At 40.9% G+C, this 18,045-nt stretch overlaps 1 protein-coding gene across 2 annotated transcripts; it reads left to right on the top strand.

The window, feature by feature from the left end:
* The first annotated feature begins 41 nt into the window (after positions 1 to 41).
* On the top strand, positions 42 to 17,816 carry glt1d1 (glycosyltransferase 1 domain containing 1). Of its 2 annotated transcripts, none has more exons than XM_044026672.1 (12): positions 42 to 327; positions 2,014 to 2,165; positions 2,876 to 2,981; positions 4,464 to 4,515; positions 5,298 to 5,334; positions 6,595 to 6,651; positions 11,546 to 11,644; positions 12,326 to 12,375; positions 14,932 to 14,975; positions 15,369 to 15,489; positions 15,966 to 16,064; positions 17,374 to 17,816. In XM_044026672.1, exons 1-12 carry the CDS (start codon positions 230 to 232, stop codon positions 17,518 to 17,520), a joined length of 1,062 nt encoding a protein of 353 aa, XP_043882607.1. In that variant the 5' UTR covers positions 42 to 229; the 3' UTR covers positions 17,521 to 17,816. The 2 variants fall into 2 exon arrangements, with proteins under 2 accessions (XP_043882607.1, XP_043882608.1); XM_044026673.1 differs by having other exon boundaries at positions 260 to 508.
* Positions 17,817 to 18,045: the final 229 nt, after the last annotated feature.

Genomic DNA, 18,045 nt, shown 5'->3' with positions numbered 1-18,045 from the left:
TAGAAATTTGTTCCGTCCGCGCAGGACACATGAGGACACGATTGTGCCGTTTTTTTATTTCGAATTTTGTTGATAGAGTTTTGTGGAAGTATCCTGTTCTTTATTTTCGACTCTAAAATGGTGGTCTCGAATAAAATAAATAGTGCCCTTGCGGTACGCGTGTTACAGCCACGTGTTTTCAGGGGACGGGTGGACTGTAAACACTGTAGAGCGTGGTGTTTTGACACTAATGTTTTGCAATGATGTAGTTCGCTGCTGGCTTTGCGCTACGTGGTGTAACCATAGACATGGGTGTAGCCATTGCCCGGAATGGGTCCAGGAAGTGTGGTAAGCCGGTTTGGTCAATCGGGGCTCGGCTTGCAGCCTTCTTCTTTCTGGTTTCAGCTAAAGATGCGCATTTCTTAACCGGTTAGCTCGACAGCCCATTATTTGACGGAGATATGAAACTACTATTTCTGGCATGTCTCAGTCCAAACACTGGGAACAACACCACAGCTGAGAGAATCAGGTAATCCACAGTGGAGCTACCAGATCTGTAGCAACACCACTAAAATAGATGTAGTTAAGAATTAAGTGAGGTTATGTAAACTGCTCCAGTTGGCTGTAGCAAATGAGGTGAAGCGTGGCTGAATGGGATATAGGCAGCAAGGCGGGGGAGTAAGAAAGACCACCAAATATACGAAATTATTCATGTCGATTAAAAAATAATCGGTCGTAATGTTGATTAGAAAAAACAAACCGTTAACAGTCGCAATGGGGCTTTCTGTAAGAGGAACGCTTTTCCTGAAAGCTCTTTCCGGCCGGAAGAATGAGGAAGGTGCACCCTTCGAGCCGGTTTGTTTTGCTTTACCCGTGCAGGTTGGTTCCCAGTTTCATGTTGTGAGAGTTGCGGAGCCTCCGTCAGTGTGTAGTGTTCTCTGTTGTGCTTCACTGAGGGTTCTCGGCTATTTTTCATTTGTTGTCAAGTGACACAGGCAGCCACGAACAGAATGGCTGCTCCTCACACTGCACTGCCTTCCTCTGTACATCACATCTCTTAATTTTAGTTCACTCCTTTCCTCTACAGTAAAATAATCTGCTTTTTCCAGATTACCCAGAAACTTTGATACCCTCTAATTTTGCTGAGCATATATAACTCTTGTCCCCCCCAGTCTCAGTGGCAGTTTAATAAGCTATGTCACTGGCTCTGCTAGATGGACAAGCTGTTGATTAGTTTTTCTGCAGCTGATACTCCAGATCATGTTTCCTCCACTGATTCCCTGAGTCTCATTGAATTGGAAGGCTGAGATGACATATTTGGCTCTAGGTCTTCTCAGCCACCTGGTTATGACCCACTGCTTTAAAAAATCTCAATGTTGTTCAACATTTCTGCTCAGCCAGCTTTGCATAAGAATGCAAGAGTCATTGTTAGAGTATTCTCACGCCCTGTGTCCCTAATGGAGCGGACTGTAAAGTCAGATGAACAAGCTCAAATTAAATCTAAAAGAGGCTAATGCATGACCCATTTTATGAGGGTGTCAGAGATCAGAGCATGAGATGAGATTAAGGGAGGAAGTTAATTTAAACCCTCACCAGACAGTTTGAGATGTATGAAGGGAGGCAGTTCAGTGGACCGGTTAGTGTGAAGGGCAGTCATTTTTAAGGAAACGGATGATCACTCTTCACCTCTGTCCACTGAAGACCAGGTACAGTCTGTCAGTGGACAGCAAATCAAGTTGTCCTGAGCTGAAAGCCCCCCCCCCCACCACCACCGGAGCTCAACAGAACCAGGTAGACACACTAATGAAAGCTCTGCAACACACAAAACACAAGGCTAGAACCCAAACTACACAGGTAAAAAATGAGGTGTGCACCATAGCTTTGTGACCTGTGATCCTATACAAGTATATGACCAATTGTTGCACCTTCCATTTTACATTGTGTTGCCCATTACATTAATGTAGTTTGAGTGTTTGCAGCGTAGCTATTTGTTATTCACAGTCAAATGTTTGATTTTTTTTTTCCTGCATCTAGGTCCTACATTGAAGCTGCAGGACACACTTGTGAGCTCAGAGACGCAGCGGAGTTTCAGTCCCCTGCTGAGGTGGCAGATCTAGTGTCTCGGTATCCTCCATTTGATGGTGCACTGGCCATTCATCTGTTTAAAGCAGGCAGACTTCTCTTGGGTAAAACACAAATGCACTGTATGAATCAGGGTCGCTCCAGATATAGAAATTCTCCTTATGCATAGATCCAGAGCATCTTGACGTCTCATTAGTGGACTTAAGATATGGCACATTACATATTCAGTCATGCAAATCAAAGTGTGTGTGTGTGTGTGTGTGTGTAGTCAACAACTGCCTGAAATGAAATATTATTTGTCAGTTTTCACATTAACCTGAAGAAATTATAAATAAGTACTGTAATAAAAAAAATGTCAAGTCAAAATAAAGTATGCCCACATAACAGAAATAGTTCAACTAAAATGACACATTTGAGGAAGAAGATGTGTTAATGAAGTATCTTTTTTCATTTTGGTTACTAAAAAGTCTGTCTTTGTTAAATCTTTGGCTGACAGAACACACCTGAGATTACTTTTTAATGCCGTGATTCTTTAGCCTGTCCTTCTCCCCTCATCTCTTCTTGTGTGTCTCACTCACTGACGTCTGTCTAAATGCTTATTGAAATTCACTGATGCGGCTGAGTGTTGACATGTGAGTTGTAATTTATTGGAATTGCTCTTAATTTCTAGCGCCATAAAGGCTAGAGGAGCTGTACAAGTCAAAATACAAACTATGTCTGCGCCATTTGCTTTTATCAATATAACGCAATGCTTTGACCACTACCTGTTTTACCAATGTTACAACTTCTGTTTCTCATGTGACCTTCACACCAGACGTCCATGTGCCCTTTGGCGTCATCTTTGGAGGAACAGACATAAACGAAGATGTGAAAGTCAAACAGAAGTGTGTGGTTATGGACCAGGTGCTGCTGAAAGCCAGGTGATGCTGCTGCTTAGTTACAAACAGCTCCAGTATGATGATGTTGTTTAATTCTACACCTCATGACTGTATATGAATGGGGATATTGACAGTTTAATAGGCTGTTAGACCTTGTATTTTACTGAAGACAAACAGCATTACAAATAACGTTAATTATGGATATGTCTGTGCACTGGTTGGCTTGACTTTTTGTTGTTTTTGTAAGACAATCCTCATTTTGTTGGTTACTGCTGTCCTCATCCTGCTGTGACAAGGTAACAAACACTAATCAACCCCAAAATTAAAACTAATAACTGGCTCTGTGGTGTATTTGTAAATATCTGAGACCTGCTTTGAAAGACAATTTTAAACCATAATGATACACAGACCTGTTACTGGTTTTAATGCTGTGACTCATGGGTGTATATTTCCCTTTATCATCTTGAACATGTGTCCTAAAGTTGGCAGTGCGGTTCTCCTATTTTATATAAACACTTAATCAGATGTAATATTATTGATGTCCTAAAGTGCTTACAAGATGTTTATGTGTTGTTATTTGTACTGGTTTTATCTACATCATGTTAGACATCCTTTGATTTGGTTCATCGTGTGATTTAGTCGACTCTTACGTGCATATTTTTTCAGTTTACACCTCAAAATTATGTTTAATAGGCGTGAAATGCATACAGTATGTGGCCTATTTACTGTAAACACTGGGGTAGCATTTACTAGTATGTGAATACATACTTATACATATATAATCTCTAAGAATGACTTGACAATTGAAGTTATTATGACATCTTTTCTTCCCTACTTGATCTGTTGCGACGCCTCTGAATCACAATAGCTCGGATATCTGCCTGCATAAAAAAGACTGGATCCTTGATGCTGAACACATGCAAGCTAACCCCAGCTGTGCAGGCTGTGTGTTCTCTCCTCCCCTAGTTAAACGCCGTTGCGTTAGTATGCAGATGGACTCGTCGTCCCGGGCCCGGACGTCACATGCCCGCGTCTCTGTTATCATCGTGATGAAATGTGGCGGTAAAGCATCAATCTAGTGAATCTAAAGGGGATGATTGTCTTCTGGGAGAATGAGGGATATCAAGACTTCAAACATTCTGAATCCATGCACCTCCCGCTGTTCGTGTCGCCTCTCACAAACCTTAATCATTAGATTCAGTCACTACTCTGAGCCCATTGGCCCATTTATGAATGCACACTTACACAGAGTGCAGTGCAAATTAACATTTCCCCACTGTTCTTTGCTCCACTTTACCTTTGTTTTACTCTCTGTGTTTTGTATTCATCCTTAAGTCCTTTGTCTTCAATCCACATGCAGATTGCATATTCAGTTTTGAGAATTGTGCGTGTATTTGATGATTTTTTTTCCCCCTACGATTGTTGACAAAACTGTCACCTGTCACCTCCTGCCAGTGATGATAATTCCTACTTTTCGAAAGTACCCTTTTCCGTGACTGAAAATAGTGTTTTTGTGTTCGTCAGGTTCGCTGTGGCATTTACCAACACTCTGAAAGAAGAGGCAGAGTTATACTTGGTAGGATTCTTCTCTTTTGTATTGCAATACACCAACTTATATTGTTTATGCGCTGTGCTTGTATGTGAAAAGGTGTGTCCCGTGTTTCAAATGGGTTTGACGTCCTGCAGTGCTGCACCCCCTCCTACTAATTAACTGACTGTCTCAAATAACATTTTAATAGATGTAAAACTTTGAACTATTTACTACAAGTATGAAAAAAACGTGAGAGTGAGAGCAAAAGTTTTATTTGCGTTTTTTATGGCACATTAACAAACAGCAGGGGGCCGACAGCGTCAATAAATACAACAGAAGGATTGTTACTATACAAACACAATATCTAGCCTTGTTTTTAATAGACGGGCATTAAAACAATATTACTGTGCCTTATTTTCTGATTAGATTCCAGCCGTAGGCGCTAGATTGAGGCAAGTGGCACACTTTATCTCTGCCATTTAGTGCTGACAGCAGGCAGACAAGACTGGCACTGAGAGGCATCGCTATGCTTTTTTATTGTGACAGAAAATACACATGGGGATGGATCTAGTCTGATAACAGCCAGTAAATTTCCTCTCCGTCCGCCAGCGATTTGTTTTGCATCATCGTCTTCGTAACCGCTGTTCCTGACTCTTTCAGAGTTTGGTTTTTAAAATGTTTGCAGCACAAGGAGAAAGACACAGCAAGATATAATCAAGTGTAATTTATACAGAAGTGCTGCCAGTAATTACTGATTGATTTAAAACACTTACTTCTATTCTAGTCTGAAATTACCAATGTGTGTGTGTTTTTTTTTCCCTTTGAAGCTGTCCCAGAGCAGTAAAATCTATGTCCAACCCCAAGGTAAGCCCTGCAGGATGAATATCCTCACCTGATATTGTGCATCCCTGACTCACTATTGAAGTGTTACATTAATCAGCTTTGACATGTTTTTTGCTCTGTGATCACACGGTCTACAGCGCTGAGTTGCATTTGCACTTGTCGCTGGCTGTTGCTCCATGCAGAATGATCCAAATCACTCTTCCATGTTTGTTTTCCCACCACTAGCCTTGGCTGGGGAAAAAAGTTGTCCCTTCATACATTAGAGGAGAGACCTGAGCTCAGGTCTCTCAGGACACTGAATGCTTGTTTTTTTTTTTATATATGCCTGTCACTCGATAATGACCACACAAAATTATATGTACTTCCAGTGGTGTGCACAGACTTTTTGAAGGGCAGGGGCGAAAAGGGGCGCACATGCCATGCAGAAGGCAGTTTTTACATGTTTTAACCAGCCATGGGGGCAGTTTAGTGTGTTTTGCCAACCAAGAAGGCACTTTAGCACATGTTTTGTCTCCAAAGAAGGCACTTTAATATGCGTTTTGCCACCCAAGAGGGCAGTTTAACATGTTTTAACCAGCCATGGGGGCAGTTTAGTGTGTTTTGCCAACCAAGAGGGCACTTAAGCAGCTTTTTGCCACCCAAGAGGGCACTTTAGCACGTGTTTTCACTTTAGCATGTGTTTTGCCAACCAAGAAGAGCACTTTTGCCTCCCAAGAGGCAGTTTTACATGTTTTGTCTCCAAAGAAGCGCGGATTTTTCATGTTTTAACCAGTCATGGGGGCAGTTTAGTGTGTTTTGCCAACCAAGAAGGCACTTTAGCACATGTTTTGTCTCCAAATAAGGCACTTTAGCATGCGTTTTGCCACCCAAGAGGGCAGTTTAACATGTTTTAACCAGCCATGGGGGCAGTTTAGTGTGTTTTGCCAACCAAGAGGGCACTTAAGCACGCTTTTTGCCACCCAAGAGGGCACTTTAGCACATGTTTTGTCTCCAAAGAAGGCACTTTAGCACATGTTTTGCCACCAAGAGGGCACTTTGCACATTTTTACCAAGAGGGCAGTTGTATTTTACTAACCTGGAGGGCACTTTAGCACGTGTTTTGCCAACCAAGAAGGAACTTTAGCACGCTTTTTGGCTCCCAAGAGGGCACTTAGCACACCCCGTGCACACCACTGTGTACATCTATATTGTATGTACCTAATATCCAAAAAATATATCTTTGATGTATAAGTTTAATAGCTTATTGAGCACTTTTTATATTTGTCTGCATTTGTTCTAAAGGTATCCAGACAAAAGTGGCTGAAAAATTCTGCTGGACTGAATTCTTGAAGAGCTCAGGTACTGCTACTCTTTAATGGTTGTCCTTTCAGTGGTTGTCTAGACAACGTGTGACTTGATATTTACCAGACCTTACCATGGCAGTTTTCAGGTTAATTTATTTAGTAGAAAAATGTGTCCTGAGGATGCAGAGTAAACGAAACTGATTCTTTCAATCCTTTTTTTTTTTGTTGGCTTACCGTCCCTTGAATAGCAAGACTGATTGTTATTATTGTCTTTTTTATGATATGTGGGACATATTCTACTTTAGCTTGGAAAAAGCATGTTTGGTGCAAGGAACATTTATAAACTTGACACAGCTTATTATTAAGACTATGTCTCAAACACAAAACCTAACCCAGGGACATGTGCTGGACTGTATGCTTGTGCAATAAAATGCAGACGTTTGCACAGTGAAAATAAATATCCTTGTAAAATCGGGTTTCTGGTTTAGATGAGACTCCATTGGTACCTGTTTGCTACACTGCACCTGTTTGCAATATTAGCATAAAAGCCTTCAACCATATTCTAGGCTGCACACTTCCTATCGGGTCCTTATCTTCTCTCCATCTTCTCCACCCCAGAAAAGTACCAAACAGTGCATACATTTAATCTTCAGCGGTGGCTGCATCAGTGTGTTGATGAGGGAGTTTTCATCATTTTTCCCTTCCCCCCTGCAGTTTTCAACTTTGCGTATAGCTCAGTAAATAATATGCAAAGTTCCTCTGAGCCAACGCTTCACAACAACCTGGACTTCAAAATGTAAATGTCCAGCTGAGGTTTATTAGTAGACACGCAGCGCAGTGTTGGCTTCAGAGAGGAAAAGGTGATTAATAGCCCTCCAGCCCGGGACCATTTGTCACAACCAGTGTGAGAAATACTAATTGCCCACACTCACATTTTCCACTTTTTACATGTGAAATAGGAATGACTTGTATTGTGTTTTTGATCCGACTGAATCAGAGAGCTCCAGACATTGTTCCACCTTCTGCATGCATCCTGTTTAAAGTGATCCTTTGCTGTAAATGTGAATTAGATGCATTGTTAAGAAAAACCTCCACTCATTTTACCACTGCAGAGGTTTAGAGGGCACATTTGTTGGCTGTTGGATGTGTTTGGACTGTGTACTTGCTGTATAAAGGACAAGTTAATGTCGCCTCAAGCCAGAGAACTATAACTTGATGATGCTGGCTCTCTGCTTTCTAAAAGATCAGACTTTTTCTTTTTTTTTACCCCCACAACTTTGCTTTTTCACCCTCGGCAGTCAATCTCAGTATCATTATATTAAAGTTGTCCTCAAGCAAAACATCATAGTCTGACAGAAGTGACTACCACAGCAACCTGTATTCTCCCCCCCACCACCACCACCTCTCATCCTACTTTTATCTTCACACACGCTCCCAGCACAGCAGGGGGCACTGTCCCATGTGTGTGCTCCCTCCTCCTTTTTATCTTGTGTGACATTAATTAATCACTAAATAATTAAATGTATGGTAGAGTATGAGTTAGACACACAAGGCAATAGATCATCCAACAGCAAACATTGCAGAAGCAGAGCAACCCCCCACCTGATTGAAGATACATGCCTTATACTGTGTTTGTGTCATTATCCTTTGGGTGTCATCATGCTCTGGCATCCAGAGGCTGTCGGTCCATGAAAGGCAGTAAGTGTTTGTTGTGTGTGACTCCTGCTGACCGACCTGCTGCCCTGTGAGGAGCTGTTCATGAAATACACGATATAAAGTTCAGCAATGCTTTGAATTGCTGGAATATTGGGTTGGAAATAGCGGGCGTGGGGGTTTAAATTGAATAAATGACACAAAAAACGAGTTAAAATCACTTATTAATGAGCAAATGTTGGGAAAAGGTGAAAAATAAAATACCACTTACCAGCTCATAGTCATACTTGAACACTACCATGTGCGCCTTAGTCATTATATCACCACAATGAGGTTTTAGACTTTAGAATTTTCAAAAACAAAACTTTTTGTTGTTGTTGTTGTTGTTATTCAGCCTGTTTGAGTTTTGTGAACAGAAACAATGTAACAATATTTGCATGCTGCATCTCTCATCTGAAAACAGGCTCTGTCAAGCAATACTATCAGACCTGACCGAGGGAGCGTTTGTGTGTATACAGCGGCGGTAGAATTAACTTCTGAAACCTTTCGTGGGCGTTTCTGTGTGTTTTCAGTCCCGCCTGTTTCTTGCCATCTCCTTTTTACTAGAGCAATGTTGCTGTTGCCTCCATCTGTTGTGACGTGAATCAGAATGTGACATGAGAGCTAATCGCCGCTATACTACGAAAGAGAGTCGATCAGCATCGTGTGAACCCATTTGACAATTGTTTGAATGTGTCAGGCATTTGTTTATGTTTAAAAGTGAACGCACTACAGCTTTAAATCTGTCAATCACTTTATTGGAACATGTTCAAAAACATATAAAATTCTTCCTCTACAGGTTAAAGTGTCACATATTTAGTGTGACGTACCCTCACACTCGAAGCACGATCCTGACTCTCTTAAACCGGGAGTGGAACCATAATTAATGTTATGGGTAAAACATGTGTTTGTCCTGATTTTGGTGCATTTTGAATTAAACATGTTAAAAATGTAACACAATGAAAAGTACATATGCACTTTTTGGAGGTGGAGATAATGAAACCGTATCGTGCACAAACTACCCTCTATCGAGTCTCGCTTGTGTAATTGAGTTAGTGAGCGTGCTAGTTTCTTAGTTGAGGTCTTTGTCTCATGTTGTTGTGACTGTTTTGTCAACAACCTGCAGCCACACAACAGATTAAAAGGAGTCGTTGCAGTAGATACATGTCCCCCCCCATCCACGCACACATGCAATGCTGATTAAAGCATTTGTGGATTTTCTTTGAATGTACTTCTCAACTCAAAGGCAAATGAACAAAGATGTGTTAACGCACTCACACAATAGCACCGAGAGATAGAGAGAGAAAAGACACCACTGTTGATTTGTACAATTAATTCTTCTCCCATGAGAGAAGATGAATTGCGAATCGGATCCAAAGCCTTTGCTTCTTTGAATTTCTTGTTTATTTTGACAGGTCTGCGCTCTTGTATGTTTCCTGTCATGCCGCATTTTGTTCCGCGGTATTAACGGGTGTTTACCTCAGCTGGTGCGATTTCCCGTCCTGCAAATCAGTGCGAGGAAGTTTGATGCGTCGCAGTCAGCTCCTGGATCAGTGTCAGAGCCCAGACTCCATGTTGTCATTTTAAGATTCACTTAAATAGCACGGATAGAGCTGCTTCAGCCCTCTGATCTGGACTTATCAAGCCGCAGGGGCAAGCATGTGTTAGTGTTCATAATTTTATAGTTTAAAATACAATGATATTATTGTCACAATGGTTTGATTCTTCTTTATTTTGAAACCTAATCTTACCCGGATATACTGTCTTTTGTAATTTATCCCTTTAGCTCAATGACAAGCATATATGTCAGAGATCACAAATGTTTTACTCTTTAATGTTAAGATATCTTATACTTGTTGCATTAAATAAACGTCTCTGTGTGACATTTACACCAAAGTCACTTAAAATCACATCAAAGAGTTGTAAAAAATATGTTAATTTATGCTGTAAATGGTATTTTTAGTCACATTTTGTCCACTTGTAAATCATTTTGGAATATGTGTGTTATCTTAACTGTTTGCGATGGCAGTCCCCAGATCTTAACAAGTCTGTGATGGATTGCCATGAAATTGTTTTGCAGAAATTCAGCTCCAAGCACCACTGTGCCCGAGTATAAGCTCACAGTGCTGATTGCATGACTATTAATCTCCACGTTGGTGCAGGTTTACATTGCGGTTACCCGTGTTGAGGGTAAAAATGCTCCGCTCCATTAGGCAGTTACAAACACAACTCAGTCCACTGCTCTTTCACACTGATCATCCATACATTCAAAACAAATGATCTGATATAATATTGAGGCTGTGCTTATCCATACTTGTATACGTTCAACTGTTGGGTAGCGAGTGGGCAAAGTACAACACAATATTCCATCATGATATCAAAATAAAGATATATGTGATGATATTTCACATATTTCAAAGTAAAAGTCTTTGTACTGATATGGAATGATGCATACGTCGCAATAAAAACGTGAGTGAGGATGCAAATGAAGTGAAATGATGCTCAGTGTCTGTAGAGCGTTCCCTCAATTAACTGCAAACGCAGACCAACTATCTCAGTTCCCGCTGCTGCATCGTCACATTAAGAGCTTTTAACTATTCAAACACGGTGTGGACTCTCCTACATGTATGTTTATAAAGTATGGTACAGCGTTTGTTTTCCTGTACGTATGTTGTCATTGGGATTTTTAAAAAAGTGTATTTCTATAAATAAATTAAATGACTTAAGTCGGAGATTGACACTCACAGTGTGTGCTAGTGCAGGGTATTTTTGTTAAGTAAGGTGCGGTACCAGTGGGCAGAGACCTCGGTTGTGTCGCAGCCAGCGTCAGACTAATCTGCAGATTGATTCTGAAAGTTGGACGGTCTGCGAAAAGAGACGTCGAGTGTCCCTGCCTCTCAAATCATGTGAAGTTCTCCCAAAATGTTTGACGTTGTAAGCATGATGCTGCGCCATCTCATTTTAATCTGGGGCCACTGGGCGAGCCGATGCTCTGGCTCTGTAGTTATGATGCTGTATTACACATTATTACTGATTAGGAGGCAACCTTCCAATGTTTTCTGCAGTCTATTGCCCTCTTGAGTGTTACAACTCTGATCAGAGAATTGTGGGCGCACATTACTCACCGCTGTCTTGTTTTCCCCGTGACCTTGGGTGATGTATTGCTTTCATTATATGCTGATGTACTTGGAATGTTCATTATGCAGTGTTTTGATATTGTGGCACTGTCTTTCTGTGTCTGGCTGGCTTCTCTCCAGGTGTAAGTAGTGAGCATGTCGACGAGCTGCGCGTCTTCTTGTTGGTCTGTGGCCTCAGAAGAGTCAAGGATCCCCTTTATTTGGTGAAGGTATTTTCAGGTATGCCATCTACTTTACATACCGTGTAAAGTACCGTCTACATGTACATGTATATGTATATATATATATACACACACATGTGTATATATGTATGTGTGTATATATATATATATATGTATATATACATATATACACACACATATTTGTATATATGTATGTGTGTGTATATATATATATATGTATATGTATATATGGTTTTGGTTTGGATAGATTTTTTCTCTCAATAAATGAAATCATTATTTATTATAAAACTGCATTTATGTATTTACTCAGGTTATCTGTCTAAGGCAAAAACAGAACACATCTGTAAGGGTGCAAGCAGAGCAGCCCAAAAAAAGGAAGTGGTGTTTCTGCAGTGGCTCCTCATGGTAGAGGCGGGGGCGATGTCTTTATGACTTAGGAATGAAGTTAGATCTCTGTGGTTGAGTTTCAGCGAATTGAAAATGCATGTGAAAGACCAATGAGATTCTTCTGAGGGCTCATATTGGTGCTACAGACATTCTATCTCATTTCTATATGGTGTTTCTTCTTATAATGGCCACTGTAACATGACAGACTTGTACTTTACTGCACACCAATGTCAGATGGTTATGGTTAAAAAGTATAACATGGTCGGATGTGCAAGTGTAAGCTGTAGACTGCTTTGTAAAGAAAAAATCCTTTTCTTTTTGTGTTTTTTAGAGTTGCATTATGAGAATCCACAGAATGTGCTGGTCATTATTGGACCAAAGGTACGTACACACACAGTCTTTCCCTTGCCACGCATCTCTCTTTGTGTAATGACTCGGTGAACCCGCTGAAATTACCTAGAAACCTCCCGTGAGAATGCAGACGGCCTCTAATTGGATGTAGCGCAGACACTGGCTTTAGCTGTTTAGCTGGAATTAACAGCCGTTGCTGGAAGGAAATGGAAATCTTCTGCAAACAGGGCACGGGGCAGCAGCAGAAGTAGAGTTTTGTCTTACTGACTGACTTGCTGACTGACTTGCTGATTAGCACACATTTGACCAGTGACCTGTATAGAGCTACCTCGTTTGTCACACATGGATGGGCGTACATCTGTGCTTGTGTGAAGCAAACCGTCACGTGTGTGTCACATACAAGCTACTTCAGTCAAATAAAACCAAGTGAAATCTGCTTTAATTTCTGATATCCATGACTCAACCTTAAAGGAATACTTCACCGATTAGCATTTAGCTTTGTATTACTAGAATAGGGGTAGTATTTTTGAAAAAGTGTGCTTCCCAACCTCAGTTTCCCCTGAGTCGAGAAATATCTTAATTCTTTTCTTTGTTACGTGCTCACTAGTGACACTCGGTCCTGTTAGCGTAACTGTTAGCAAAGATGGCGGACACTGTTTACATTCTGGGAACGAGGTCCCATCTTTGCTAACAGTTACGCTAACAGGATTGTGCTTCCCAACCTCAGTTTTCCCTGAGTCGAGAAATATCTTAATTCTTTTCTTTGTTACGTGCTCACTAGTGACACTCAGTCCTGTTAGCGTAACTGTTAGCAAAGATGGCGGACACTGTTTACATTCTGGGAACGAGGTCCCATCTTTGCTAAAAGTTACGCTAACAGGATTGTGCTTCCCAACCTCAGTTTGCCCTGAGTCGAGAAATATCTTCCTTATTTTTTTTTGTTATGTGCCCACCAGTGACACTTGGTCCTGCTAGCGTACAGGACCAAGGGAAACTGAGGTTGGGAAGCACAATCTTGTTAGCGTAACTGTTAGCAAAGATGGCGGACACTGTTTACATTCTGGGAACGAGGTCCCGTCCCTCTAAAAAGTGCAGAATTAGCTTTGCAGATTCAGGGATCGGATCGAGTGTCACTGGTGGGCACGTAACAAAGAAAAGTCAGGGGGGAACTGAGGTTGGGAAGCACAATTTCTCAAAAATACTAGCCCTATTCCAGTAATACAAAGTGAAGTAATCCTCTAACATTTGCTGCAGCTGTAACTGAATGCTCTTGTACGCTGTTCTGCAGAAGAAAGTCATTCCGTCCAACAGCAGCCACGTCCCCGCTCTTATTACCTCCCGTTCTTTTTCCCCTCGATTTCATTACCAATGCCCCGTTCGCTGATTTCTCTCTGTATTCGTCTTCTCTTGCCCTCGACTTTGATGTGACATCAATGTACAGTACTTTAGTGTAACTTCAAACAGCGGCGTCAGACAAAAGGTATGTTCTGCTTTAATTTTGTTCAAAAACAACTCAATTAGTCGTGGCCGGGGGCTTGTACGCTGTCTTACTGCCGCCGCCGTACTTTGTTGTCGTTTGAATGAAATGGTTCAGTGGGAGCAGAGACGTGCGCTTCATCTTGACGCCCCTGAATCACGGTGCGAGCGTGTTTGTTTGTTTTTTGCTGGGAAAATAAAAAAAGCAATTTAATAATAAACATGTATTATTTCTATGTTTCGATAAAATGTAAAAATACAAACGGATGTTGGAAGATTGGAAGACGCATTGGGCTTTGTTGAGGTTGTTATGTTATAAGAAACAGTCTAGTGGGACTGTATCTGCCATTAGGCAGAAAAATCCGGTCAGGTTTCGAGCGGTACTCTCACTACTGTCTAACTGGGCTTTATCAAGAACCGCTAGTGTATTTTCTATACACATAACATAACCAGAACCTTTAAGAGCTTATTGTGGAAGTGTGGTGATGGATCTGTAGCAGGTACATTTGCATGACACAACAAAATCAAAACAGGATTTGGAAGTGCCATTATGGAAAGATATGACAGACTTATTGTGACAAACCAAACCACTGGTGTAAGTTCCACCTTCCTCTTATGATTAAAAGTTCTACCTATCAGTTTGCTGTTGACTCATCCAGGGACAGTGCAGAAACTGTGCTTAAATCATGTCTGTCTGTTCATGCAGCTTTTATCATGATCTATCCCACGTCTGTTAAATCTCAGATTACACCTCGAGTTGAGATTCTTTGATTTAACTCAGATTCAATTTAGAAATTCCATGAGCTATAAAATGACAGAGGAAAAAAACAACAACATAAGAAGCCTGCTTGGCGGCGTCTTTGACCTAAATTGCTATGCTTTGACTTTTCCGTGGGCAGGCTAATGCCAAACGCAAATCCCACACTGCAATTAATCAGATTGGCCACCCACCACACGCTGACCCCAATCTCTGAAAATACAGGATTTCCAAAGAATATAAATTATTAATTTTGCATTATTGTTTTATTTTATCCTTAGAAAAAAAGAGAGCATTCAGCTAAGGGGTATCTCTTGTTTTGTTTGTTTGTTTTAAAACTTCACCTCTTTCAGATGGATCCTGCATTTACTGTTGAAGTGGAAGCTGTAGTTAAAAGGTAAAGCCTTTGTTTTTGTTCTCTTTAATTGTCTTAATCTCTACCATGTTGCATAAAAACAAAAGTAAGGTCCAATTACTGAGGTCCTGCTCTTTGTAGTTATCCTGTGAGGTAGAAGGAACATAAGGTGAGCAGAATACAAATCTGAGAAGAGCATCAAGATCCTTTTTCTCTCTAGTCCCGGCCGATCTTTCTGTTTTTTCACTTAAACTAAGACCTTGCAGCGAGGATGTGCCCCCTCCACTCAGGACGCTACCTGGACACTGTGTCCCTGCTCCACAGGCACATGTGGTCATGTTTTCTGACCTGAGCTTGTCACTTCTGCTCGCCATTATTCATGCCTCTGTGAAGCCCTGAGTCATGCCCAACTGAGCCCTGTCACTGCCTCTGCAGCACAGCAGGGGTCTTCTTGGCCCGGGAGAGGAGCCAACAGGAGCTCCATGCTGCCATGAAAAGGTGCTTCGCGATTGTCAACAGCTCTGCGTCAGAGGGCATGTCAGCGACCATCTTAGAGGTGAATATATGCAGTAATCCAACCGCTTGTTGCTCCTTCGTTGTTGTACACGATACTATTCCGTGCACTTCATATGTGAATATTTGCAGGAGCCCTTATCTCAGTTTTCTGCTTAGCTACAATGTTATCTGACCGACGACTTCAGGAACAATTACCCAAATTAATTACTCGACTCGAAGCTTCTCAGAAACCCGCAAAATCCACTTAATCTCGTCTAAACACTGACGATTAAGACGATTCACAGTAGGCTTAAAGTCTGATTAGGATGTTAACGTGTTTGTCTCGGCAACCTGCTGAAGTGGATACAGATTGTTAATTCTTAAAGGGAACTCAAGCCCTGGGGAGCATAATAGTCAGGCTGTATGATTTCCAAGCTGCTTAAATGCTTCTCTTTTTTGGATACAGATTTAAGGCGTATGTCACTTTTCTCTGGCTTAATAACTCTCAGTCTGCTTCAACGTGGTCTGCTCCAATAGGCCATGGATCTTGAGGTGCCTGTCCTGGCCAGGGATATTCCGGGGAATTCAGCGGTGGTGCAGCACGAGTTCAATGGCCTGCTGTTCTCTTCACCTCAGGTATGGAGGGACAGTCGCTGACCAGGTCGCCATATGGTATAAGCCCTGTTAAGCTGTGTTAATGGACTGCACAGAGAATGTAGTGCATATACACTGTGGGCAAAGTCTACTTTGTTTTTCCTCTGCCTTTATTTCGATTTCGATTTTGCTGCAACATTTTAAGAAAGGAAACTTATATTGTTGTGTTATTCCATAAGTAGATAAAATATCACAGCTGTTTGGTTTGTAGATTACAATCAGGGAAGCAGGGAGTAAGAGACGGGGGCCCCTATGGGATGTCTTCATTCGGATATGTAATGAGGTTTCATGCAAAGAGAGGATAACACTGGGATCAGGCCAGCTGACATCTGAGAGCTTGAGCGTGGTGTTGTCATCTCACCGTGATGTTGCTGTAACAGTGGAGATAAATCCTCTTCTCTGGGGGTGTGTGTGTGTGTGTGGGGCGCGAGACGTCACATGCACTCAGCTGATCTGCCAGGAAGAAGCTTTCACAGATGGTTACAGCAACTTGGGCTGGATAAACCATGACCTCAGCCAGGACTGTTGGGCAACTGGCACTAGTCTTTCAGCCCAAAAAATTCATTTCTTTTTTGCATGTTTTAAGTGGATGTCTTATTTGTGATGGCTAGTATTTCCAACGTTTGAGTTGTGGTTGTAATTGCATGAGGATACATATAAACATACAAGAGGAATGGCCTTAAAAAGAAATCAGAGTAAAGAAATGAGAAACAGGATTAAGATTTTCATAAATTGATTAATCTTTCGATTATTTTCTCGATTAATCGTAAAATATCAGAAAACCTTAAAAGAAATGTTGAAATGATGATGTTCTCAAATGTCTTGTTTTGTCCACAAACCAAAATTTTGTTGTTAACCAGAGCAAAGAAATGAAGAAAATACTCACGGAAATCTTGTTTTAATCATGAAAAAAAGCTTCAAACTGATTAATTGATTATCAAAATAGTAATCGATTGATTTTTTTCAGCAAATTCTGCATGCAGTAGTTGTTTTTATTATATATTCTTTTTTATATTTTTTTTCCTTCAGAAGCAAATGAAAGGTAGCAGCTATGAGATAGACTATAATGTCAACTGGACGGTCGTATCTGAATCTGGACGAAGAAAAAGGTTCTTCTTTTGGCCACTGAAGTATTTACTCATCAGTGTTCTGGCTTTCAATGGAGTTTTGTTGCCTTGAATTATCTTTTATGATTTAAAAAAATCCCAACACGTTTAGGCAACTTCAGTGAAAAGCTTCAAACGGCATCTGGCAGTATAACACGACTCATTTTTGCTCTGATTCTGGGCAGGAATTTGTCCGTCAGTCTCAGAGGCTTTGGTCAGACCTTGAGCTGAGGGAGAAAGTGGTCCGCAATGGAAAACGTTACGTGGAAGAACATCACAGCGTGAAGCGGGAGAGAGAAACCTATCAGCGACTGGTGGACATTCTGCTCTGAGGTGACCACATTCAGCTTCTCTCTACTCTCTCAGGAACTTTAGTGAAAGGGAAACATGCACGCAGTTTAAATGTATAACCACAATTCAGGCTAACAAAAGTAATCCTATTTTTCTACACTGTGCTGCAACAAAAACACTTTGAGCCAAAGACCCAGAATAGTAATGGTTGTTTGTATTGTTAATATATTTTATTTACTCCATTTGAAATTGATAATGCACTGTTATTTATGGTGTAGTATAAATGTCGGACATTTTTTCCCGATTTCTTTTTAATAAAAGTGTCTTAACAACTCCACGGGTTGTTTTTAACTGGTTGGTGATGTGAAAATACATCCTTGTTATTAAATTATTATCCCGTTTAAACAAAAATGACATTTGTGATCCTGTAGTACTTTTGAATCTTGATCTTTTCTTGGCTAATTTACTCCAATGTTGCCTGTTCCTCCAGTCTCTGCTATGACATTCATCATTTATAATGTTCAATGTTTCAATTTGCTCCTATAATTTGACTATAGGTTGATTTT

The sequence above is a fragment of the Solea senegalensis genome, linkage group LG5 (genome assembly GCF_019176455.1).
Source record: "Solea senegalensis isolate Sse05_10M linkage group LG5, IFAPA_SoseM_1, whole genome shotgun sequence".
NCBI classification, from domain to species: Eukaryota; Metazoa; Chordata; class Actinopteri; order Pleuronectiformes; family Soleidae; genus Solea; species Solea senegalensis.
The sequence above is the reverse complement of the archived record's forward strand: the minus strand, read 5'-3'. Positions and strand labels throughout refer to the sequence as shown.